The sequence below is a fragment of the Rhinatrema bivittatum genome, chromosome 3, assembly GCF_901001135.1.
Source record: "Rhinatrema bivittatum chromosome 3, aRhiBiv1.1, whole genome shotgun sequence".
NCBI lineage: Eukaryota > Metazoa > Chordata > Amphibia > Gymnophiona > Rhinatrematidae > Rhinatrema > Rhinatrema bivittatum.
The window spans coordinates 326,638,732-326,664,663 of NC_042617.1; the positions used below are offsets into that span (position 1 = coordinate 326,638,732).

At 42.2% G+C, this 25,932-nt stretch overlaps 1 protein-coding gene across 2 annotated transcripts in view; it reads left to right on the forward strand.

The window, feature by feature from the left end:
- The first annotated feature begins 800 nt into the window (after positions 1–800).
- The window catches only part of SEC63 (SEC63 homolog, protein translocation regulator), a 261,114-nt gene continuing 235,982 nt past the window's right edge, over positions 801–25,932 (forward strand). The window contains exon 1 of one of the 2 annotated variants that reach the window (XM_029595314.1): positions 801–1,195. In XM_029595314.1, the coding sequence (XP_029451174.1) occupies positions 1,072–1,195 (124 nt within the window). In that variant the 5' untranslated portion in view covers positions 801–1,071. The remainder of the gene's footprint in view (positions 1,196–25,932) is intronic. The other variant, XM_029595313.1, reaches the window with a different exon arrangement.

Below are 25,932 nucleotides of genomic sequence, written 5' to 3' on the forward strand. Positions count from 1 at the left end.
GCTCTGAGTCTGTTGAATTTTATATGCATGTATAGCTGGAATAGTTATCAGTGATTGGGATGATCTCAATGTTCGTGCTAGGATATAAACCTTTAGCCTGTCAGCCAACGAACACTGGTCATTACAGCAAATGAGTTTATGGGCTATAACTAAGATTTTGTACTGGGTCTTCCACTGCATGGGCAACCAGTATAATTCCTTCTGTACGTGTGATATATGTTCTCAGAGCTTAGTGACAGTGAGTAATATAGCAGAAGCGTTCTGTATCAATTGTAAAACCTGAATCGGGGTTTTGGCAACCCCACAAATAGGCTGTTACAGTAATCCAAATGTACACGTACCACTGCCTGTAATATAGATCTAAAACGACTGATGGGTAATAGAAATTTCAAGGGTTTCAACAACCTAAGCTTATAAAAAGCAATCTTTGCTACATTTTTAATGGGAGCTGGAACAGATAAATTAGAATCATCCCCAAATTTCTTGCTTTGCACATAACAGGCATGAAGGTACCAGTGTACAACAAAGTCAGCGGCGCAACCGGTTTTGGAAAATTCTTCCCAATCCAGAGAAGAATTGTCTTCTTTAAGTTTAATACCAATTAATTTATCATTCAACCACCTGCCCTGGGAGTCAAAAACATTCCTGCCGAAAACATACAGAGAAAAAAAGGCATCATCAGCACCGGCTAAGAACCACTGCCAATAAAGTTATGTGAAGCTGAATCTATTCCGTCCCCGTGCAGCTTCCGCCTCCTCTGATTGGTTCCTACCACTGAGTCATCATTCTGTGACTCCCGACTGGACTACCTGCAAGAAAAGAAAAAGGCCAGCACCAAAGAGGGTTGCTGGCCCTTAGCCGCCCTAAGTTGCCTTTCCCAACCCGCACAAACCGGGGGGTATGGGTTCGTCACCCCCTCCAATTGGTCGTGAAGCCACACACTCTGGGAGCCGTGGCGTGGCGGAGGCGTGGTGACGTCACAGACGCACGGCGTCAGTCCCAGCGACCGCCCGTCGGCTCCCCGGGTCTAGGTGGCTGCTGCTGCTGCTGCGGTGCTAGGGAGCCGTCGCCATGGCCGGCCAGCAGTTTCAGTACGACGACAGCGGCAACACCTTCTTTTATTTCCTCACGTCCTTCGTGGGTCTCATCGTCTTCCCGGCCACCTATTACCTCTGGCCGCGGGACCAGAACGCTGGTGAGTGCGGCGCCGGCCCCGCTTCTGTCCCCTACCCCGGCCTTCTCTCTCCGGGAAGGGGCACACCGGCCTGACTCTTCTTATGCTTCTCTTCTGCAAGTTTAAGTTCTTATCGTTTCCCCTTTTGCCCTCCCCCCCCCCTCCTCGTGCCTTTCCGATGCACGACCCCTCCTCCTTCCCCCTTCCTATTTCATGCGCTCCCTAGTCCTCCTTACCTTCTACTCTTTCTCCTTCGTCTCTCCTGACGTACCCTGCCCTTTTCTTCCTCTCCTGGGGCTGTACTCGCTCTATTTCCTGGTCTGCCCCGCCACTGCCTCTCCGTTTCCATCTCTTCTTTGTGGCTTTGTGCACCTCCTTTCTCTCTTCTGGCTCAGCACCCCCTTCTCTCAATACTCATAAGAACATAAGAAATTGCCATGCTGGGACAGACCAAGGGTCCATCAAGCCCAGCATCCTGTTTCCAACAGAGGCCAAAAACCAGAACACAAGAACCTGGCAATTACCAAAACACTAAGAAGAACCCATGCTACTGATGCAATTAATAGCAGGGGCTATTCCCTAAGTATAATTCATTAATAGCCATTAATGGACTTCTGCTCCAATAACTTATCCAAACCTTTTTTGAACCCAGCTACATTAACTGCACTAACTACCTTCTCTGGCAACAAATTCCAGAGCTTTATTGTGCGTTGAGTGAAAAATAATTTTCTCCGATTAGTCTTAAATGTGTTACTTGCTAACTTCATGGAATGCCCCCTAGTCCTTCTATTATTCGAAAGTGTAAATAACCGAGTCACATCTACTCGTTCAAGACCTCACATGATCTTAAAGACCCCTATCATATCCCCCCTCAGCCGTCTCTTCTCCAAGCTGAACAGCCCTAACCTCTTCAGCCTTTCCTCATAGGGGAGCTGTTCCATCCCCCTTATCATTTTGGTTGCCCTTCTCTGTACCTTCTCCATCGCAACTATATCTTTTTTGAGATGCGGCGACCAGAATTGTACACAGTATTCAAGGTGTTCTATTTTCTGGTCATCTCTCCTACCCCTCTTGTCTTTACTTTTTCATTCGCCTTTTTCAGTCTGCAATACTTCTCTTAGTCCTTTCTTTGATGTCATGTACTTATTGGTGATATTTTCAGTTTGATTTGTAAGGTATGGGGTAATAGAAACAGGATGGAAGTGATCCAGAGGCAGCCAAATAAACTGGTATGAAGTCTGTACCAAAGGACTTATGAGACTTAAGGACCTAAATAAATATACCTTGGAGGAGAGAAGAGGCAGAGGAGATATGATAGACCTTCAAATACCTGAAAAGAATTAATGATGCACTAGAATCTAACATTTGTTCTAATGAAAAGAAAGCTGTAGAATTGGAGGTCATGATATGAAACCACAAAGGGGTAGACTGAGGAACAATGTCTTGGAATCTGTGGTGGATGCCCTCTAGGAAGACGTGGTGAAGACAGTGGTAATGGGATTCAAAAGAGCATGGGATAAACAGAGGGATCACTAGTGGCTAAAGGATAGAAATGAAAAAAAGCAGGGAACTTGAATTAACTTTAGTTGTAATATTTCCTCATGGGGGTAATCCTCATAGGGCAGCAGTGCCTACCCTTAACACTAGGCATGGGGGTAACCTGCACAGTGGTAGTTACAAACTTTAGCAAAAAGAAGGAGTTAACTTGCACAGAACACCAGCTATCCTTAACAGAAAGTATAGGGGTAACCTGCACAGAGCAGCAGTGCCTACCCTTAACTTTCTGGGCAGACGGCATGGACCATTTTGGTCTTTTTCTGAAGTCATTTACTATGTTACTGTGTAAGAAACCCACCTTCATCTGTGTGCTGTTGTGTGTGTGACATTTCTTTAGGAATAATATTTAGTTTTCTGCTCTCTAATTCTGGGCTTCTGTAGGAAGATTAGTTATTCAGGAATATTTCTGTTAAGTTGTACAACAGAGATGCTTTTTCTGACATAAAAATATTTAGGGCAACAAATTCAAATTATTTTTGTAATAGACATGGTATTCATTCACCATACCTGGATAGAAGGCAGTGTAGTGTGTCATTTGAAAGGGTGAAGGAAAAGAAATAAGCTTTGATTTTATCTAGTTCAGTTGGTGCTCTGGAATACTGGGGTTATTTTGACTTTCTCACATAAATGGCCAGGATAAATGCACTCGGGACTGAAAACCGGCTGCTTATTTATAATGATGTGTATTCCTTGAACCTTTTCCGTTGGAAAACAAACAGTAGAGCGAGAGGGTCATAATGTGAAACTCCAGGGGGGATGATTCAGAACCAGTGTCAGGAGAGAGTGGTGGATGTCTGGAATTCCCTTCCAGAAGAGGTGGTGAAGACTAAAACAGTAAACAAATTATAAAAGGCATGGGATAAACACTGGCTCCCTAAAGGCTACAGTTGGAAATTAAGAAAAGGGTACAAGGGGTAATCTGCATGGAACCTACTACCCCTAGCAGGAGACATGGGGATTACTACCTTTAACCAATTAGCTTACATGATTTTGAGGCAATGGCAGCATCACTCTCTGCTTTGGTGGTGAGAAAAAGGGGGAAATCTTCATTTTTTGAAGGGGTTAATATACATGTGGATAAAGGTGAACCAGTAGATGTAGTGTATTTGGATTTTCAGAAGGCGTTTGACAATGTCCCTCATGAGAGGCTTCTAAGAAAACTAAAACGTTATGGGATAGGAAGTGATGTCCTTTCGTGGATTACAAACTGGTTAAAAGACAGGAAATAGAACAGGATTAAATGGTCAATTTTCTTAGTGGAAAAAGGTAAACAGTGGAGTGCCTCAGGGATCTGTACTTGGACCGGCGCTTTTCAATATATTTATAAATGATCTGGAAAGGAATACAATGAGTGAGGTAATCAAGTTTGCAGATGATACAAAATTATTCATAGTAGCTGGTCGCGCTGGACCAGCCATCTGGAATGCTATCCCACCAGATCTCAGACAGGAACCCTGCCTGTTGACTTTCAGGAAAAAACTCAAGCCCTGGCTGTTTCAACAAGCCTTCCCCTAACCCAGGCCCATCTCAGCTATTCCGCAGTTCATATACTAGTGCCACCTAATCAGTGCATTCCATTCCTGACCCTGTATATTATTTGTTATAGTTACAAGTTTATCTTCTGCTTCTGGCTTCTTCATCTCCCTAGTTTCTGTGCCCCTGTCTTATTGTAACTTTGCCTCTTCTATGTTAATGTTATAACCCCTTGTTCCATGTAAACTGATATGATATGATCTGTATCATGAATGTCGGCATAAAAAAGAACTAAATAAATAAATTCAGGAGGACCTTGAGAGACTGGAAGATTGGGCATCCAAATGTCAAAGGAAATTTAATGTGGACAAGTGCAAGGTGATGCATATAGGAAAAATAACCCATGTTGTAGTTACACAATGTTAGGTTCCATATCAGGAGTTACCACCCAGGAAAAAGATCTAGGCGGCATAGTAGATAATACTTTGAAATCGTCGGGTTAGTGTGCTGCAGCAGTCAAAAAAGCAAACAGTGTTAGGAATTAGTAGGAAGTACCTTGAATCAAACAGTTACCAACAAGGGCCCTGAACTTGGTGGTTAATGAGACAGAAAAGTATGGGAAAATAAGTGTGGGAGCTTGCTGGGCTGATTGGTCTTTTTTTGCCGTCATTTCTATGTTTCTATGAATGGTGAATAAAAGGGAAAATGTCATAATGCCTCTGTCTCTCCATGGTGAGACTGCACCTTGAGAACTGTACAATTCTGGTCACTGCATTTCAAAAAAGATATGGTTGCACTGGCGAAGGTACAGAGAAGGACGACCAAAATGATAAAGGGGATGTAACAGCTCCCCTATGAGGAAAGGCTAAAGAGGTTAGGACTGTTCAGCTTGGAGAAAAGAGACAACTGAGGGGGGGATATGATAGAGGTCTTTAAAATCATGAGGTCTAGAACGGGTAAATGTGAATTGGCTATTTACTCTTTTGGATAATAGGACTAGGGGGCACACAATGATGTTAGCAAGTAGCACATTTTAAAACTAATTGGAGAAAATTCTTTTTCACTCAATGCTCAGTTAAGCTCTGGAATTTGTTGCCAGAGGAGGTGGTTAATGCAGTTAGTGCAGCTGGGTTTAAAAAAGGTTTGGATCAGTTCTTGGAGGAGAAGTCCATAACCTGGTATTAATAGGGAGTAGCCACTGCTATTACTGGCATCAGTAGCATGGGATCTTCTTGGTGTTTGGGTACTTGCCAGGTTCTTGTAGCCTGGATTGGCCATTGTTGGAAACAGGATGCTGGGCTTGATGGACCCATGATCTGACCCTGTATGGCAATTTCTTATGTTCTTCTGTTTTATGTTCTAATTGGATTCAGACAACAGCTAATGCTTGACCCCAAATTTTAAAGTCTGGGTTACTGTTATGCAGACAAAAGGGGAAAAGCAAAGTACTGCTTCTTTGGCCAAGTCCAAAAGCAAAACATATTCAAGCAGCATTATATGAATTATCAAGAAGAATGCTCACCATGTAACAATGTTGATAGCAGTAATTTTGATATAGGTTTGACAGTTGCTTGGTTTCGATTGTTAATATTGCCACCCCTAACATAAGGCACTGACTGCGCACGGCGGTTACTACCTTAAGAAACTTACTAGGCAGACTATTGGACTGGATGGACTATTTGGTCTTTATCTGCCGGTGTATCTATGTTACTATGTTATTTTCAGTTAAAAGTGGACATGCTTTTTATATGTGTTGGGAGCTTTTGCATAGCTGTATCTTGTGCTATGTTAGCAGAGAATTAAGTTACATGCAGTAGGAGGTATTGCTTGTTTTGATTCTGTGGGTGGCCACTGAGTAACGTAATAAGCCAGGGCTGGATGGTTGGCCAGCCAGTTATGATGATGAGCAATATAGCTGTTTGCTGCACATGCATGAGTGGTTTATTGTGATTATAAAATAGACTGCAATTAAAATAATGCACAGCTTGTTTTATGGTTAAGTATTTACTATTGCCCCACAAGGAAAATTAATTCATTAAGATTTGATTTTTTGGGGAGCAATTTAATTTTATAGAATTTTCATATAAACATTGCACAGAGGTGGCAGCTACTGCTAGCCTTAAAGGAGGGCTTGGGGATGGCCTGCACAGAGCGGCAGCTGCTTCTATCCTAAAAAATAAGCATAAAATTAAACTTGCTGGGCAGACTGGGTGGACCTTTTTGGTCTTTATCTGCCATCATTCACTTTGTTACTTTCGGGCCGATACAGTAAAGTCCGCGGGAGAGCGGACGAACGCCCGCTCTCCCGGCACGCGCATCAGCCCTTTGCCAGTGCGCGCGATTCTGTATTTAAATTAGGTGACGCGGTAAAAACGGGGAAAAGGAGGTGCTAGGGACACAAGCGCGTCCCTGGCGCCTCCTTTTTGACAGGAGCGGCGGCTGTCAGCGGGTTTGACAGCCGACACTCAATTTTGCCGGCGTCTGTTCTCGAGCCCGCTGACAGCCACGGGCTCGGAAACCGGACGCGGGCAAAATTGAGCATCCGGTTTTTGGCCCGACAGCCGCGGGCCGAATTCAAAATTTTTATTTTTATTTTTTTTTACTTTTTGGGACCTCCAACTTAATATCGCTATGATATTAAGTCGGAGGGCGCACAGAAAAGCAGTTTTTACTGCTTTTCTGTGCACTTTCCCGGCGCCGGAAGAAATTGGTCGGCGCTAATTTCTGAAAGTAAAATGTGCGGCTTGGCTGCACATTTTACTTTCTGTATCCTGCGTGCATGCCTAATAGGGCCATCAACATGCATTTGCATGTTGAGGGCGCTATTAGGTGCCGCGGGTTGGACGCGCGTTTTCCTCCCCTTACTGAATAAGGGGTAAGGGAAAACGTGCGTCCAAGAGCAGCTAACAGTGCGCTCCATCGGAGCGCACTGTACTGTATCGGCCTGTTTGTTAGGCTGTGATATCTTTTAAAAGACCAACAAAAATAATGTGTTTAAGCATTTGAGACCTCACATGTCGCCTCTTCGGATAACATCTGGAGAAAAGAGAGATCTTGAAAGAGACCTTGGTGTAAGATAGCAAAACAGTGTGATAAGGTGGTGGAGGAATGCTAGGGTGCTTAGGGAGAGGTATAGCTAACTTTGTACAGGTTGACAGTGAGAGCTCACAGTCTCCAGAATTGTACATAATATTCTAGGTATCTCAAAAAGGATATAGACTGAGAAGAAGTGGTCCAAAACAAGGCTTCCAAAATGGTGCAGAGTCTGTACCATAAGACCTTGGAGATAAGGCTGAAATATATATACATTTGGGCAGAGGTTCCCAGTCGGAGTGCTGTGAAATGTTTAGCTGCCTGGAGGGGGAAAACGGACCGGTCGTGGTCACTGCTACTGGCAGGAAAGTGTTGCTCTCTCTTTGACCCCCCCCAGCCCAGTACCCTGTGCCATGGCTTTTGGCAGGAAAAGGCAGCAAGCAGTGCTCCTTACCTGCTGTTGCCACCTTTGACAACCGTATGGGGGCCCAGAGTCTTGTAAGACCCGCTGGTCTTGCACAGTTCCAGCTTCAGAGGGACGCGGCAGCAGCAAGTAAGCAGCCCTGCTCTCCAGATTCCTCTTGCACAAGAGTCAAACCTTCTTTCTGAATGTTACTAGTTTTATAAGGGGAATTGACTGTTGCAACCGATGCAAACGAAACCTAATAAGTCTTGGAAACCAGAAAGTTGCCCAAATAAATATTTTATTATAAGGACTACAAACTACATCAGTAATCACATTATAGCATATAAGAAATTTAGATACTTTGCATTCACTGGGCATCTTTAGAGATGGGCTGTATAGACAGAAAGCAAGGCTCTGCTGCTTATTCTTGCAATCGGTACATTAGGACTTAATGGCAGATGGCCAGACTACTGCTTGTATATCAGATAGGTGGGGAGGCCAAGTGTTTGGTCTGCACCCATGCTTGTTTCATGATGCTAATAATGGTGCTTCCTCTGTCTTGTTTCATGTTTTATATATTTTTGGCAGTGTGTCTCTGACAGTCATGGGAGATGTCATTCTTGTCAGTCATGGGTCATGTTGCATATACTCTGGACTCTCACTGTAACGTTCCACCCAGGATGAATAATGGATTTAGGATTTTGCTGCCCCCTCCCTCCCCTGCACAAGGGGCAATGAGCAGAAGGTCTAAGGCACAGCCTTCTTTGCTCTACCTGTTCCGTGCTCACTCCTCCCCTCATGTCTCTGAATGATGGGGAAAGGGGACTGGATTAGGAAGCAGAGTGGGTTTTTAGACTCACCTGATGTGGTGGGGTATGGGACAGTGGAGCCTGGAATAGGGAGTAGAGCTTTTTTTCTTTGTTCTGTCCCTTCCAGCCTCCCTGCTTCCCTCCTGTTCTCTGCTGTGTGATATTCAGCACCGCTGGGAGGCAGTAAATCTTCAGCTGGCCTGCTACCTCCTCAACCCCCCCCCCCCCCCTTCAAATGTTGCCACCCTAGGCACAGGCTTAGTTTGCCTATTGGTAAATCCAAGCCTTCCCAGGTTATGTTTTGCCTTCATAAAGAGATGTTTCCCATTGTTTTGGGAAAACAGGAATGTGGCCTTGCAATGTCTGCACACACCGGAGCTACAGATAGTTCTCAGCAGTTTCAGGGTTATTCACTAACATCAGCATTTGGGTAGTATTTCATCCTGGTTCACTGAACTTAGCATGAGTTGGCTTCAGCCTGTAGAACTGAACCTGGAGCCTTATTCCTTGCAATAAGAGGAAAGAATGCTCTAGAATAAAAGGTTGTGGTATGACGCTCCACGGTGGGTAGCCTTAGGAGCAACATTGTTTCCCTGGAAGGGTGATGGATGCATGGAATGAAATTACATTGGAAGATGCAGAGACAGAAACTGTGACAGAATTCAAAAGCATGGGAGCAACACAGAGGATCCCTGGAGGTGAAGAAGTGAGGGGAATGCCAGAGGTCAGCTTTGGTCTGGTGTTTTACCAGTAGTAAAACTTGGCAAACTAGATGGGCATCATGATCTTTATATACTGTCATCTTCTGTAATAATACTAGGAAAGCTGGGAAGTTGCAGAATTAACTCACTCCTCACTTGAGAGTAGAGGCAAGGACCAGCAACCAAGGATACTGCTGATTCAGACCATTTGGGAGGATGATCTGGATCTACAGAGGAGGCATCGCTGAGTCCCAATCTAGGACTACTACCGTTGCAGAGGGCAAGTGAGGTCTCTCTTGGAAACACACCGGTGCAGCTAAGTTCCTTTGGGACCAAGTCATCCTCGGTATGTCTTGGTGAAGGAGTCCCAGCTGTGGAGGGACTAGATGTGGGTTCGACAGAAGATCGGGAGGATCTATTAGCTATTCAAAATGTGGTTAAAAAAATCTGAAGAAAGAATTAAAAACCTAGAGGATACTAGTAAAAAGAATTTAGAATTTCATGCAGCAGTAGTAAAAGTTAGAGAATCATTATCTAGGCGTATAGAGACCTTTGAAAACAACTCAAAACTTTTAAATCTTCGCCTACTCAACTTCCCTCGGGTAGTTAGGGAGGTCCCGATGGAAACGTTACAAAAATTTTTAAGGGAAGTTTTATTTATTTATTTATTTTGATTTTTTTTTATTTTTAATTTTTATATACCGAGGTTCTTATAGAGACTACAAATCACTCCGGTTCTTATAGAGACTACAAATCCGGTTCTTATAGAGGTTCTTATAGAGACTTACAGAGACTACAAATCCGGTTCTTATAGAGGTTCTTATAGAGACTACAAATCACTCCGGTTCTTATAGAGACTACAAATCACTCCGGTTTACATATAACGATAAACTGCCCAACAGAGATAAGGGGCTTTACATAGAACAGTGGCACATATGGAACAATATAACTGGATGACAATTTAACATAATGATAATAAATAATATAGTATAGTTTAACATTGTAATTAATAAAATTATGTAATATAATCTGTATAATTAACTATTTAACTTGGATATAGTGACATATTAACCATGCCAGATATAAATAATAAGATAAAATGAATTTTTGAACTTAGAAATTGTAGTCCAGTTGCAGAGGAAAATATAAATAATAAGATTAATTTTTAGAACTCAAAGATTGTTGTCCAGTTGCAGAGACCTGAAGGTAGGACTTGGTATTGTGACCATAATTAGGGGATACTTCTTATTTGGGAAGACTTTCCGTCTTGGTAGGATTGTGAGTCTGGGAAGGCTTGTTGGAAAAGAAGAGTCTTTAGTCTTTTTTTGAACTCTTGATGATTGGGTTCAAGTCTTAGATTTGGGGGGAGCATGTTCCACTGGTGGGGGCCTGCTAAGGATAGCGCTCTTTTGCTCAGAGATGATTTTACTTGTTGGGCATGCAGTGTTCCTTTGTAAGCGCTTCTGATTGGTCTAGAAGATGTGTGCGGTTGGAGTTGAAAGCTTAACGTGATGGGAGCTATTTTGTTTGTCGCTTTGTGGATGATTGTGAGTACCTTATAGAGTATCCTTTGTTTAATGGGAAGCCAATGTAGGTTACTAAGGATTGGGGTGATGTGATCTTTTTTGTTAGTGCTTGTTAGAATTCTGGCAGCAGAATTCTGTACCATCTGTAATGGTTTGATCGTGTTGTTGGGTAGACCTAGTAGCAGGGAGTTGCAATAGTCGAGCTTAGATAATATAATGGATTGAAGTACCAGCCTGAAGTCGGAGAAGTAAAGGAGGGGTTTAAGTTTTTTGAGGACTTGCAGTTTGTAAAAGCAGTCCTTCGTGGTATTGTTTACGAACTTTTTTAGGTTAAGATGATTGTCAAGCCATGCTCCAAGGTCTCTGACGTCTGGTGAGAACATGTTATTAGCGTTTGGTAGAGAGAGGCTTGAAGAGATTGTGAGGGGATCCTGAGAGACAATGAGCATTTCGGTTTTATTGGCATTCAATACTAGGTTGAGGCTTGAGAGTAATTCCTTAATGGGCTGTAGGCATTCTTTCCAGTAAGTGATGGTTTTTTGAAGGGATTCTGTAATCGGGAGAAGGATTTGAATGTCGTCTGCATAGAGGTAATGGGTAAGCTTGAGGTTTGAGAGTAGGTGGCAGAGAGGGAGGAGGTAGATATTGAATAGGGTGGGAGAAAGTGATGATCCTTGCGGGACTCCTTGCTCTGTAAGGATTGGATGCGATTCTTTGTTGTTTATCCTTACTTTGTAGAATCTGTTGCTTAGGAAGGAGTGAAACCATTTGAGAGCTGTGCCTTTGATCCCTATATTAGCTAGTTGGTCTATAAGTGTAGTATGTTTTACCGTATCAAACGCCGCAGAAAGATCAAGTAGAACCAGCAGGTAAGATTGTTTTTTCTCCAGGTTCACGAGGATGGTATCAGTGAGCGATAATAAGAGAGATTCGGTGTTTAGTCGTTTTCGGAAGCCATATTGAGCTGGGGATAGAATGTTATGATCTTCCAGATATTCTGACAGTTGCTTGTTGACAATTTTTTCCATCAGTTTGGCGATGAGTGGTAAGTTTGCAATAGGTCGGAAGTTAGCTGGGTCTGATGGAGAAGCATTTGGTTTCTTTAGTAACGGTTTGAGGATTGCCAATTTTAACTGGTTAGGAACTAAGCCTTGAGACAGGGATGTGTTGATAATTTCTGCTATTGGTTTTGAGATGGTGTTTGGTATGGCAATGAGGAGATTTGTTGGTAATGGGTCTGATGGGTGTGAGGATGGTTTTAGTTTTTTGAGTGTATTTTCAATCTCCAGTGAAGAAGTGAGCTCGAATGAGTCCAAGCTTGTGTTTTGTTGCGGTACTGTTGTTAGATGGTGTGTTAAGGTGGGGCTATTGGATGTAATTGAATGGGTAAGGTTAGTGATTTTTGTCTTGAAGTAGTTGGCTAGTTCGTTAGCTTTGTTGAGCGCTTGGTGGTCTGGGATAGTGGGAGGAGATGGTTTGGTTAAAGAGGAGACGTAAGAAAAAAGAGCCTTTGAGTCGAAAGTGAAGTTGTGTATTTTTTTTGCGTAGAATTCTTTCTTTGTTCTAAGGATAGTATTCCTGTAGGTGTTGAGGTGGGATTTGTAGATGGTTTGTGTCGAAGTGGATGAGTTTTTTCTCCAGCTTTGTTCTTTTTTTTCTAAGAGATTGTTTGAGGGATTTAAGTTCGGCTGTAAACCAAGGTTTTCTATTGTCTAATGTAGGTTGTATGGTTTTGGTTGTAGTTGGGCAGATTTTATCTGCAATTTTATTGTTAATATTGATCCAAGAGGTGGTAGCAGTTGTTGCGTCTGTGAGGTCAAGTTGATTTAAAGCTTCGGACATCTTTTCACTGAGTATGTCTAGAGAGCAAGGTTTCCTGAATTGGATGGTGGATTTGGTAGTGATTTGAGGTGGTGGGTTGTTGTTTTGTGCTTCTCTGAAGATGAATTACCCACTACAAGTTTCTGTTCCTTCTTACCTAAAAGAAATTTAAATACATTAGAGTTGCCTTTCCAGGGGAATCTTACAAATTTTTTAGAAAGTTCCAATAATCAAATAATAGATCGGGGTATATTACTGGTTTCCTTTGTAAATTTTCTTGACCTGAATAAGGTAATGAAAAGATATTTTTCCAAATACTCTATCTCTTTTCATGATAATATAGTTAAAAGTTTTCCAGATCTATCATTTTCTACGCAGCTTAGGAGAAAAGGGTTTTTGGTCTTCCATCAGGAAGTTATATCTATGGGATATTCGTTTATCCTGCAATTTCCCTGTAAATGTTTAATAAAGAAACAGCAAGATAATTTCATATTCTTCTTACCTGATCATTTAAAAAATGTTATTGAACAGAGAAGAATGGCCACCTCTTCCCCACTGTCTAGTGAATTAGAATAATTCGATATAGTGCAGTACTGTAAACTGTTAAGTGTGTTAAATGATATGTTTCTTTAGAATCTCCCTATTGCTTGCCACGCCTCTGTTTATTTCCAGTTGTCATAAGGTAACTGTTTCTATTGATTATGTTAAAAATAAGTATGATTACTTAATTGATAATTGGTGAAGGCAAGGTATTACGTTTGAAGGGATATCAAACTGTACCGAGCTTACTGTTTTATTTTATTTTCTGTACTAATGGTGGAGAGTAGAGGAAAGGGGAGAGACGATAAGAGCAAAACAAAGGGTAGAGAAAGAAAGTTTCTAACGATACTGCAGGCCATAAGGTAGCCAGGTTGGTACCAACAGAACAGTGCTGCGCCCGTCGAGTAGCACTATAGAAATGTTAAGTAGTGTAGTAATAGTAACTCCAGGTTGCTGTTGGTCATGTACTCTAAAGCAAGGCCGTGGAGTCCTGGGAGGCCAGGTGTTCAGGCAAAAGGCTTACTAGTTTTGGCAGATGTTTGGATTATTGCAGAGCTTGGTGGTAATACAGTTTGGGATGGGTGCTAGATTGTATATGGGATCTTATGTGATGATCTACTCAGGATGGTAGAGAACTAATGAGGAGGCAAACAAAAAGTGACCTAGATAAGGACTGATATCTTATGGCTGTCAGCTGGGATATATTGTGGTGATGTGGATAGGAGTAGCTGGCAGACTGGCCATGCCAATTGATCATTGTCTTCTAGCATCTATGTTAGTGTTTGTTATGCAAGCCTATCCACTATAGCATCTTTTTTGTTAGTCCTTTAAAAGGTATAATTACCTGTAGTGTCCTGCATGAATAAAACCAAGATTTTGTATTGCACGTCCTAAGATTTACTATTACTACTTAACATTTCTATAGCAATACACGACAAACACACAAAAAGAGAATCCCTGCTCAATAGACAGGGCCTTTCCATAGAAAATGGACAGTTTATTTCAGGGAGTTGAAGCTCCATAGGGAAAAAACCCCAGCAGCTCAGTACCCAGGATATATGGGCTGCCAATCTTTCATAGCTATGGACCTTTTGTTTTCAGTGTTTTATTTTTCCTGAGAATTTCTCAGTATTTGTTATAGTGAACAAAAATGGGTGAAAACCAGTGCAAAAAATATCCTTGTATTTTTGTTTGCTATGAAAAATGCTGAGAAATTCCCAAGAAAAATAAGATAACTGAAAACAAAAGTCCCTATTCATACAGCAAATTCTCTGGACATGTGACACCTGAACGTGTGTTAGAGAGAAGAATGGTCAGCAGAAAAAGGGAGATGATATAGCCCCTGTCTAGGTCCCTGGTGAGATCTCACTTGGAATACTGTTTTCAGTTCGGGAGCCCGCTCCTTCAAAAGGATATAAATAGGATGGAGTTGTTTCAGAGGATTACTGCTAAAAAGTTGGTGATTTCTGTTCTAAAGCATATGGGGATAGACTTAATGATCTAAACATGTACACCCTGGAGGAAAGGCGAGATATGATAGAGACATTTAAATACCTCCCAAGTTTCCATGCTCAGGAGTTGACCCCCTCTAAAATGAGGTATCATGGGATGAGGGTGAAAGGAGGTGGACTGTGGAGTAATCTTAGGAAATATTTCTTTACAGAGGGTGGTGAATGCATGGAACGGCCTCCCAATGGATGCGGTAGAGACAAAAATAGTATCTGAATTAAAGAAAGCATGAGATACATACTGGGGATCTCTAAAGAATTGATGAGATTTATAATGCTAAATTAATTGGACAGATGGGCAGACTGGATGGGCCGTATGGTCTTTTTCTGCCATCATCTATCTGTTAGCTTTCCAATAATGTGATGTAAAATATTGTATAACAGGTGGTTCATTTTGCTTTAAATATGGTTCAGTGTAGTGCATACATGCCCAAAATCTGAAGTGTAAGCAAAGATAGGCCTTTTGGAATGCTAAAACAGTTGTTTTCCAAGATGGCTGCTGGGAGTTCTTTTGACACTTGCTTTAAGAACATAAGACGTGCCAAACCGGACGTGTGGGAAACCAATGGTCCATCAAGCCCAGCGTCGTTTCTACGATTGTGGCCAGTCCGGATCACTTGGAAGTACCTGGCAAATCTTAATGGTGTAATCCCATACTTGTTGCTTATTCCCAGAAGTTGAGATGGTGATCCCCAGGTCTACATAGCTAAGAATTAATTGACCTGCCTCCTGGAGACTTGTCCAAATTTTTTTTATAACCAGCTATATGTATTGACCTTGACCACATCCTCTGGCAACACATTCTGCAGCTTAATTGTGTTGACTGAAAAAGTACTTGTGTAAATTTGTTTTAAATCTCTACCAGAGGGATTGTTCCAGTACAGGAGCACAAATTTGAGAGTCGGCAGTGAATCAAAATGGGATTTGAACTGCGTAATAGGACAAGTTTGACTTAGGTCAAACCAGATCACAACATTGATCAGGCTGCATCATTTCTCCACGCAGTGTTGCAAGTATTGTTGAGTTAGGGAAATTCAACCTTAAAACTACCTACCATGTCGTACAAACTTGAAAAGTACTTGACAGGTTGTGATGCTCATCCAGCATGAAATTACTAGCTGTATTACAGTGCCATTGTTCTTTAGGGTCGTCGAGCTGCTTGTCTATAATTCATCTCCACCTCTGGCAGCAGCACAAATGACATCAGAAATATAGTATTATACAACTGGGTACCCTTGTGTGATGCACTATGCAAGTCTTGTAATTGTGGCTGTTCTCAAGGATACAGGGGGTTGACGGGAAAGATGCTTATTGTAATCAGAAACTGTTACAAGTAAGTTGCATAATTTCTGCAGGTTAAATGTTGCTGTGTGCTCTGTGTGCTTGGGAAACCCTCTGCAGTACTGAATAGATACCATTTTATTTGAATAATTACTCATAACATTTCCTAGTAGTTCCATCTCATTCTAGGTTTAAACTGTTTGTGTGTAACGCTTGTGTAAGCAAGCTTGCTGTATCTGAACTTGGAAGGGAAGCTTTTGCCGCTGCTTTGACAGGGCTGGAGAAGTATCAGGATACAGGAAGCATCAAATTGTTGTTGCCCATAGCTTCCCCTTGGGATGGCATGATCTGTGTGTTCATTACCCTGTAGGCGTAATAGCTGGGGAAGGAAAATGTCTTTTCATGTCTATCCTCAGTGGAAGATCATTCTGTAATCACTGTCACTACGGCTACTGACATTGAAGACTGCATTCCTAGTAGCAATATGTTCAGCTCGTCGCATCTCCGAGCTTCAAGCCCTATCCTGTTGAGAACTGTTCCTCAGGTTCACACCGGGATCCATACAACTATGCACGGTCCCCTCGTTTCTACTGAAGGTGGTTTTCTCAATTTCATCTAAACCAAACCATATCACTACCATCTCCAGACGAACATAAGAACTCAGAAGACTCACGCCAACTTCGCCATCTAAACGTCGGCAGACTCCTAGTCCGATACCTGGAAAGATCGGAATCCATACGAAAGATGGACCACCTATTCATCCTTCTCAGCGGGAAGAAACAAGGGGAAGCGGCCTCGCGAGCATCCATAGCCTACTGGATCAAAGAAGTCATCAAGGCGGCCTATGTAGAGGCAGGGAAACCTCCACCTCTACAAGTCAAGGCCCATTCTACAAGGGCCCAGGCAGTGTCCTGGGCAGAAACCAAAATGCTGTCGCCTGCCGAGATGGTCCTCCATACATACCTTCTCCAGGTTCTACCGCCTGGATGTCGGGCCCGGGAGGACCCAATGTTTGCAAGGGCAGCACTAAGTGGGCCACGGGCAGCCTCCCATCTGGTTCGGGAGTAGCTTTTGTACATCCTATTGGTCCTGAGTCCATCTGGCTACACACTAGGAAACGGAGAAATTACTTACCTGATAATTTTGTTTTCCTTAGTGTAGACAGATGGACTCAGCATCCCGCCCATGGCTGCCCCGAAATCCGGAAACCTCGGGTGAGAATCCCCGAGAACAAGACAAGCACGGGTAAGCCAGGTATTACCCCTAGTTCAAGACACCCATACATACCGGGTGTCTGCGTTTCTCGGTTGAGTGCACTGGCGGTCTCCAATTTGGAAATCAGTTTAACCAGTCCTAGTTAATCAAGTTAACCAAGTTATTGAAACACACATATATCCACAATTTTCGAGGAGAATACTGAAGACCTAAGCTTCCTGCATGGGTATATGTAGGCTGACGTCAGCTTGAAATCTGACTCAGTCTCCCATCTGCTATCAGGAGTACCCTATACCCATTGGTCCTGAGTCCATCTGTCTACACTGAGGAAAACGAAATTATCAGGTAAGTAATTTCTCTATTGTTCATGATGCTCAGTCTTCTGCATGCTAGTCTAATCTCTGTCCCCTTTTACAGACGTGCTGTAACCCTCCCTGAGTGAGAGACATAAGAGTAATGAAACAAGGTAGACTTATGGGGTTGTTTGCATATAAATCCCAAATGCAGCCTTGCACAACCCCCACTCTCACTTGAGGAGGGGTGGGGTGCCTGTGTAAAAGGGGTTAGAAATTTGACTAGCATGTAGAAGATTGGGCATTATGAACAAATATGCTTTAGTCTGAAAGACAATAGTACAAGTTAACCATTTTATTATAACCAGGATCCTGGTTTTAAAAACCTGCACTGGGAAAGTTACTCCATAATTGTTAATAAGATTCATACAAGTCTTAGACTAGAGTAACAATAAGATTTCTGATTACCAAGGTATGTATAGGAACCTTGGCTTTTATCTTTTTTCCTGGGAATTGTAATGTTAATTAGACACATCTATACACAGTCGTTACATCATCTCAGGGCTGAACCTTTGCCCACCCTTCTGGGACTACAGTACCTAAAAGGCTTCTGTGATTTCTTCTTTCACTTTCCTGCAACCTTTGGTCCTGCCCAGTGCCATCTGTAGTTCTGGATTGCCACTTTTTGTATGCTTCTGGGTTGTTTCCAGTGATAGCGTGCCTCATTGCTATATACAGTATATATACATGTATATAATATTTGTGTATAAATTACTTTCTATTGTATAATGACTCACCTAGTACCTGTAGTTGTAAATAGATACTGATCTGTGATTAGATCCCATGCTTTTTCATCTGATAAATGTTACTCTCACCAAGCTACTGTATTTTCAAAGATGATGTAGTGCAACATTAGTTCTGTGTACCACACTTTGAACTCTATTGGAAAAGCATGAAACAAATGATAGTGCTTTATCCTGTGCTTTCTTGAACTTTTCCTGTTTTTGCCACAACCACCACCAACTTCTCTGGCATACTGTTCCCTTTGTGTAAATATAATTATACCTGCTGGTTATGTCTAGGATCATTTATTTAGTAAACTTAAGTTTTTAAGTGATTCATAGAAACAGGCATGTTGGGTATGTGTTCATATCCAGCAAGTTACTAGATTTGTTTTGAGTGTAAATAAATATGTGGACAAAGATGAGCCTGTTGATATAGTTTTTGAATTTTCAGAAGGCATTTGATAAAAGTCCCACATGAGACTCCTCAGGAAATTGGGAGGTAATGCAGTCAGAAGCCGTGGCCTCTTGGTAACTGGATAAAAGACCAGAGACAAAGTGGAAAATTAAATGGTCAGTTGTCTTAATGGAGAAAAGCCGTTAGTAGAGTGCCTTTGTTAAGACCTGTGCTATTTAGCATATTCATAAATCTGAAGAAAAGAATGTGTGAGATGACCAAATTTGCAGATGAGACAAAATTGTTTCGGGGGGTTAAAACAGCAGCAAATTGTGTAGCACTGTAGAAGGATCTTGTGAGAGTACGAGACTGGGCTTCTAAATTTCAGATGTAATTTAATGTGGGCAAGTGCAAAGTAATGCACATAAGGAAAAATCATCCTAACTACAGGTACGCGATGCTGTGTCAGGAGTCACCACCCTTGGAGTCTCTGTGGACACTACTTTGCAATTATTTGGAAAGGAATAGAGAATAAAACTGAGAATATCATAATGTCTTTCTATAATTCCATGGTGCAACCCCATCTTCAGTCCGATGCAATATCGTGCACTCAGGTTAACTCGCGATTGGATGTGCATTTTGTTCGTGTGTCCTTACCCCTGATGCAATAAGAGTGCGTGTGCAAACTAGTGCATAGCTGATAGTGCTCATCACATGTAAATGCCCTATTGATGAGGCTATTAGCTGGTACCCCTGTTGTAAAAAACATTTCTGCTTTTCTGTGGTTTCTATGACTTAATATCGTTGCGATACTAAATAGGAGGAACTAGAGAAAGCAGTAACATGAAAAATAAAACCAAAAAATCTTGACAGCGCTCAGATTAGGAAAACGGACAATCAATTTACGAGCGTCCATTTTCCTAACCTGCGCCCAGCCACGTCTCCTGGGCACCTGATGCCATGGACGCATTAGGGATGCACAATTTATTCCTAGTACGTCTTTTTTTAGCACGGTGCGGCTCATTTGCCTCTTGCACCGAGAGATGAATGTGCATGCAGTAAAAATGGGTGCCCAGTTTGCATGCACGTTTTTTATGTGCACTTTATTGCATCAGCCTGCTTGGGTATTGTATATAGTTCTGGTCGCTCCATCTCAAAAATGACAGCGAGTATAGAGAAGGTACACAGAAGGATGACAAAGATGGAAAAGCTCCCTTATGCAGAAAGTTTATAAAGATTTAGGACTCTTTATTTATTTATTTATTTATTTTAGTTTTTTCTATACCGGCATTCGTGAGGATTTCACATCATGCCGGTTTACAATGAACAGTGGAGTGATAAAAGGAACAATGAATGAAATAAATAATAAGTGTTAAACATAAAATAGTTACAGTTACAATAAAACAGGGATAAGTGCAACTGGGAGCAAGAGGAAAAATGAAAGGAACTTTAAAGGAACTTTAACATAGGGTATATAACCGAGTTACATTGACCGGGGTACCTTACAAGAATTATGTGTTTTACAATGAATTGTTCATTTGGAGTAATTGCAGTTTTTTATAAGACGGTAGTGGTCCTAAGTGATGGTTTTCTGCATGCTGGTAGCGCTTTGTTGTTGGTTGTAGGTGTTGGGAGTTAGTTGTAGGCGAGGTGGTTGATAAGTTTAATCCAAGTCTGGGAAGGCTTTTTTGAATAGCCACGTTTTGAGTCTTTTCCTGAAAGTTGGGAGGCAAGGTTCCTGCCTTAGCTCCGTTGGGATGGAGTTCCACAGGGGAGGTCCTGCAGTGGAGAATGCCCTGTCTCTAAAAGTTATGTGAAGGGAGGTTTTAGAATGAGGTACCTGAAGAGAATCTTTATAGTGCTCTCTTATAGGTCTGGAGGATGTATGTTTTTTGAAAGGGATTTCTAGGTTGAGCGGAGCGATTTGTTGGATAGATTTGTATATTGTGGTTATGGACTTGTATAGTATTCTGTAATGAATCGGCAGCCAGTGTAAGTCTTTGAGGATGGGGGAGATGTGATCTCTTCTCCGTGAATTTGTCAGAATTCTGGCTGCCGTATTTTGAACCATCTGAAGAGGTTTAGTATGTGATGAAGGGATACCTAATAATAGGGAGTTGCAATAGTCTAACTTGGAGAAGATTATTGCCTGTAGGATTGTCCTATAGTCATGGTTGTGGAACAGTGGTTTTATTCTTTTTAGGACATGCAGTTTATGAAAGCAGTCCTTTGTGGTTTGGTTTATGAAAGCTTTTAGGTTTAGCCGATTGTCGATGATCGCTCCCAGATCTCTCACTTGGGCTGTTTGAAGGTTTGTTGAAGGATTTGTGAGTGGGAAGCTGTTCTCAGTGGATATGAGAAGGAGTTCCGTTTTTGACGAGTTTAGGATTAAATTGAGGCTGGAGAGGAGGGAGTTGATTTCTTGAAGGCATGATTCCCATAGATCTAGGGTTTTTTTGATGGATTCTTTGAAGGGTATCACGATCTGGACGTCGTCGGCATACAGATAAAATTTTAGTTTCAGGTTGGTTAATAACTGGCAGAGAGGGAGAAGGTAGATGTTAAAGAGGGTGGGTGAGAGGGATGAGCCCTGGGGGACTCCTAGAGATGAGGGGTAGCGTTTGGATTCTTTGTTGTGTATTTTGACCTTGAAGCCTCTGTTTTTCAAGAATGTATTGAACCAGGCCAGTGCGGTGCCTGTTATGCTGATGTTCAGTAGTTGGTGTAGGAGGATAGTATGGTTAACAGTATCAAAGGCGGCCGAGAGGTCCAAGAGGATCAATAGATAGGCCTGGCCTTTGTCAAGGCCCAGGATGAGGTAATCTGTCAAGGAAATAAGAAGTGATTTGGTGCTTAAAGATTTCCTGAAGCCATATTGTGAGGGGAAGAGAATTTTGTGATCTTCAAGGTAGTCTGATAATTGGGTGTTAACTAGTTTTTCCATGACCTTGGCAATGAAAGGGAGGTTGGAGATTGGGCGAAAGTTGGTGGGGTCGTCTGGATCTAAATTTGGTTTTTTCAGGAGCGGTTTGATGGAAGCCATTTTAAGGTCGTCAGGGTAGATTCCTTGGTATAGGGAGCAGTTGATGATGTCCGCCAAGGCTTTGGAGATGGTGTCTGGAATAAGAAGTAGTAGTTTGGAGGGGATGTGGTCTAAAGGGTGAGATGAGGGTTTCATTTTTTTCAGTACTCTTAGGATCTCTGAGGTTGTGATGGGTTCGAACGAGTTGAGAGAGATGTTTTTGTTAGGATGTAGATAGGTACTGTGAAGAGGTATTAGGTGTCATCTTTGTTAGAAGGTTAGTGATTTTGTTGTTGAAAAAGAGAGCTAGCTCCTCTGCTTTTTCTTGGGCTTTGTTAAGCGGTATGTCCGGTACTTGGATTTGAGTTAAGTTGGAGATGTAGGCAAACAGGGCTTTAGCGTCAAAAATCATGTGGTGGATCTTGTGAGCATAGAAGTCTCTTTTAGTTTTTAACATGGAGTTTTTGTAGTGGTGGAGGGCCAGTTTGTAGGCCGAGAGGGTGGACGCTGAAGGAGTTTTGCGCCATTTGCTTTCATTCCGTCTGAGGGAGAGTTTTAGGTTTTGAAGTTCTTCATTGAACCAGGGTTGTCTCTTAGGATGGTTGTGTTTGAGTTTTTTAGTGGTCAAAGGACAGAGTTTGTTTGCTGTAGCTTCTGTTATATTATGCCATGAATGAAGGGCTGAATTTGGAGTGGAGGTGTCTATGAGGGGGAGTTCTAAGACTAGGTGATCTTTAGTTTGGAAAAGAGACTGCGAAGGGATATGAATGAAGTTTATAAAATTATAAGTGAGGTAAATAGGGAACAATTATATTTACCCTTTCAGGCAACACTAGGACTAGGAGACACTCCATGATACTAGCAACTGGCAGATTTAAAACAAATTGTAGGAAGTATTTTTTTTATTCAGTGCGCAGTCAAGCTATGGAATCTGTTGCTGGAGGACATGGTCAAAGCACCTAATATAGCGGGGATCAAAAGAGGGTTGGTCAAGTTTCTGAAGGAAAATCCATAACCAGTTATCCAGGTAGACATGGGAAAGCCAGCGCTTAACCCCTGGGAGTGCGATAGAAGAAGCAGATCAACTGTTGGGGATCTGATGATTACTTGTGACCAGGACTCGCACTGTTGGAGACAGAATGTTGAGTTTGAACCTTGGTCTGACCCAGCAGGGCACTTCTTGTGCTCTTCTAACAAAAATCAGTGTGAAAAAAAAGACTAAAAATCAGTGGAAAAGTAATCTTTTCACTGATTGCTACTGAAATTCCCCGGAAAAATAAAATAAAATACTGAAAATGAAGGCCCTTAGGTATCTATTGAGCATGCGTATCTTTGAGAGAGCGTGGTAAGACACAACACAGGAAACAAAAGCCAGAAAGATTTGGAGGATTGTAGAGGTGGTTCTGCTGAATTAAAAACTTGCATGGTTGCAGTGGGGCTTTAAGATGCTTCCTGCTTGGACAGCCTAGTTGCCGTTCCAGAGTTACTGGTCTGATAACTTCAGATGTATGGAATACAGAGCGTATATTCATCTTGCAGAATTTCTCTAGGTGGTACCTGTGAGAGTTCTTTCTGAGTTGGCCAGCCTTTAATTGCAGGAGACTAAATGTGTGGGGTTTTTTTTGTTTTTTTTAAGAATGCTTTGGAGGAATGACAGTTGTTTGACATCCAGATGATGATGTATTTGTAGCTGTTTCTTTGGATGTTCTGAACTGATTGTCCCCCAGAGCAGGCAGGAAAGTGCTAACAACTTGGCCAGCTTGGGAAAAGGGCAATTGCAAGTTAAGTTTCTCCTTTGACCTTTTTTTCCTGTTTGAAACTTTCGAGGTTTGATTGACTTTTAATTACATTATGTAATCAATGTAAAATAAAAACCCACATATTTGGATTACAGGGGGCCCAGTGCTTATACTAAAACCTTAGATATGACTGACCCTTGTCTTTAGAATTCAACTTCTGTGCCGCCTTTTCCAATCTTTGGTAACTGGGTTTCCCCCAGCTGTCCACAAAATTGCTTTATACATTCATCTCATAGAATTTCTCTATACTAAGGAGCAAAAATGAAAATTGATGAATCAGGTAGACATACACTTTTCCCCCCTGCCCCCACCCCCATACCAGCAAAACATCTGCCACCACTACTTGTAAATAATAGTTGCAATGTTCGTTTCTAAGCTCCTCTTCTCCCTTCCAAGTTGTACTCTCCCTGTTCAATGTACTTTTGTTGCAAGTTATTTGTAAACGGATATGATCCCACGAATACCAGTATATAAAAACGTTAAAATAAATACATATTAAAAAAAATAGATTGTATATTCCATGGAGTATACCTTTCCAAGGTCCAAAGGTATTCTTTATATTCCCTATCTCACTACCTCCCATGTATCTCTCTTGCCCCCAGCCAACTTCTGTCACCTGCCCTCCCCCCACAGCCCCTCTTCTCATCCCTCCGGATCCCCCTTCTAGCCCTTATGCCAGTCCATACGTCACTCACTGCTGCTGAACCATGCTGGTAGAAAGAGCAGACTGGCATTCTTTGGGGCTGCATCTTCCTTCTGTCCTGCTACCTTTAGCAGGACATCTTATTGTGATGTGGTTCAAAGTGCTAGTTGGGCTCCAGGTTGTAGAGGAGGAGACCATGGCCCAGGGTGCTACTACTTTCCTCCATGTGCAGAATTGGGTTTTTTTGGGGGGGGGGGTTAGGTGGAAAGATTTGCTGGTGGAATGTACTCTGCTGGGATACTTCACCAGAGTGTTCTAGGTTTCAGCTTTGCAGACCCACCTCAGTCTGCTGCCTTCTCCCAGGCAAAAGCTCCTCTCCTTCCTTCCTCTCCTGTTCCTTCCTTATGTATACTGTGGCACCTTATGTGATGCCTGCATGTGCAATGAGAGAGTGCTAGATAAATGTACTTTGATTTCAGGAAGGCCTTTAACATACTGCCACATAGGAGACCTAAATAAATTGAACACCCTTGGTATGGGACCTAGAGTGACTGACTGGGTTAGAAAAGGCTTAGTGGGAGGCGACAAAGGATAGTGGTAAATGCAGTTTTCTTTGAGGAAGGGGGTGTTACTAGTGGCGTGCCCCAGGGATTTGTCCTTGGACCGGTTTTTTTCAACATTTTCATGGACAACTTAGCAGAAAGTTTGTTGGGAATATTTGTCTTTTTTTGGTGGTGATACCAAAAATCTGCAATAGGGTTGACAACCAGGAAGGTGTGGAAAACATGAGGAGGGATCTAGTGAAGCTTGAGGAACAGTCTAGGGTCTGACAGCTAAGATTTAATGCTAAAAGATAGAGTAATGCATTTAGGATGCAAAAACCAAAGGGAGAGGTATAGTATTGGAGGTGAAATTCTTCTAAGCCCAAAGGAAGAGCTGGATCTTCAGGTATTTGATTCTTACCTTAAGGTGGCCAAACAGGTGGAATATCGACAGCAAAAGCCAGAAAGATGCTTGGGTGCATAGCGAGAGGAATGGTCAGCAGAAAAAGGGAGGCGATATTGCCCTTGTATAGGTCCCTGGTGAGATCTCACTTGGAATACTGTGTACAATTCTTGAGACCGCACCTTCAAAAGGTTATAAACAGGATGGAGTCTGTGCAGAGGGAGGCTACTAAAATGGTCAGTGGTCTTTGTTCTAAAGCATATGGGGATAGACTTAGAGATCTAAACATGTATGCCCTAGAGGAAAGGCAAGATAGGGGGAGAGATGATAGAGACTTAAATATCTCAAAGGTTTCTGTGCACAGTAGGTAAGTCTCTTTCAACAGAAAGGAGGCCATAGAACGAGGGGTCATAGGATGAAAATGAATGGGGTAGACTCAGGAGTAATCTTAGGAAATATTTCTTTACAGGGAGGGTGGTGGATGCGTGGCACAGCCTCGTGGTGGAGATAAAAACAGTATCAGAATTTAAGAAAGCATGGGATAAACACGGGATCTCTAAGTGAGTGATGGGAATTAAGCTCATGTAATTGGGTGAATGGGCAGACTAGATGGGCCTTACGGCCTTTTTCTGCAGTCTTGTTTATAGGATACAGACGGGCACATGGCAGTGTGCCACAGAAGTTTGGCCCCATGTAGAGAGAAGATGGGTAGATTGCTACCAGCAGCACTGGCTATAATCTTCGTCTCTTTCCCCTGCATCTCCTGCGCTGTATCCTCCTGCTGGCAAACAGTTCTCCTAACCTGCCTCTTTGTCTTTGGAATGAGCTACATGCAAGGCTAAGAATAAACCTCAACTCTCTTTTCTAATACACAGCTAATATTTTGGATTATAGTTGATGAATTGCACAAGTGTGATTGTACAGTTTAACTATTTCAGTTTAAATAAATTTCCATTTATAGTGCAGCTGTTTTGACAGGGGCCTGTTATTGAATACTAAGAAGGTCT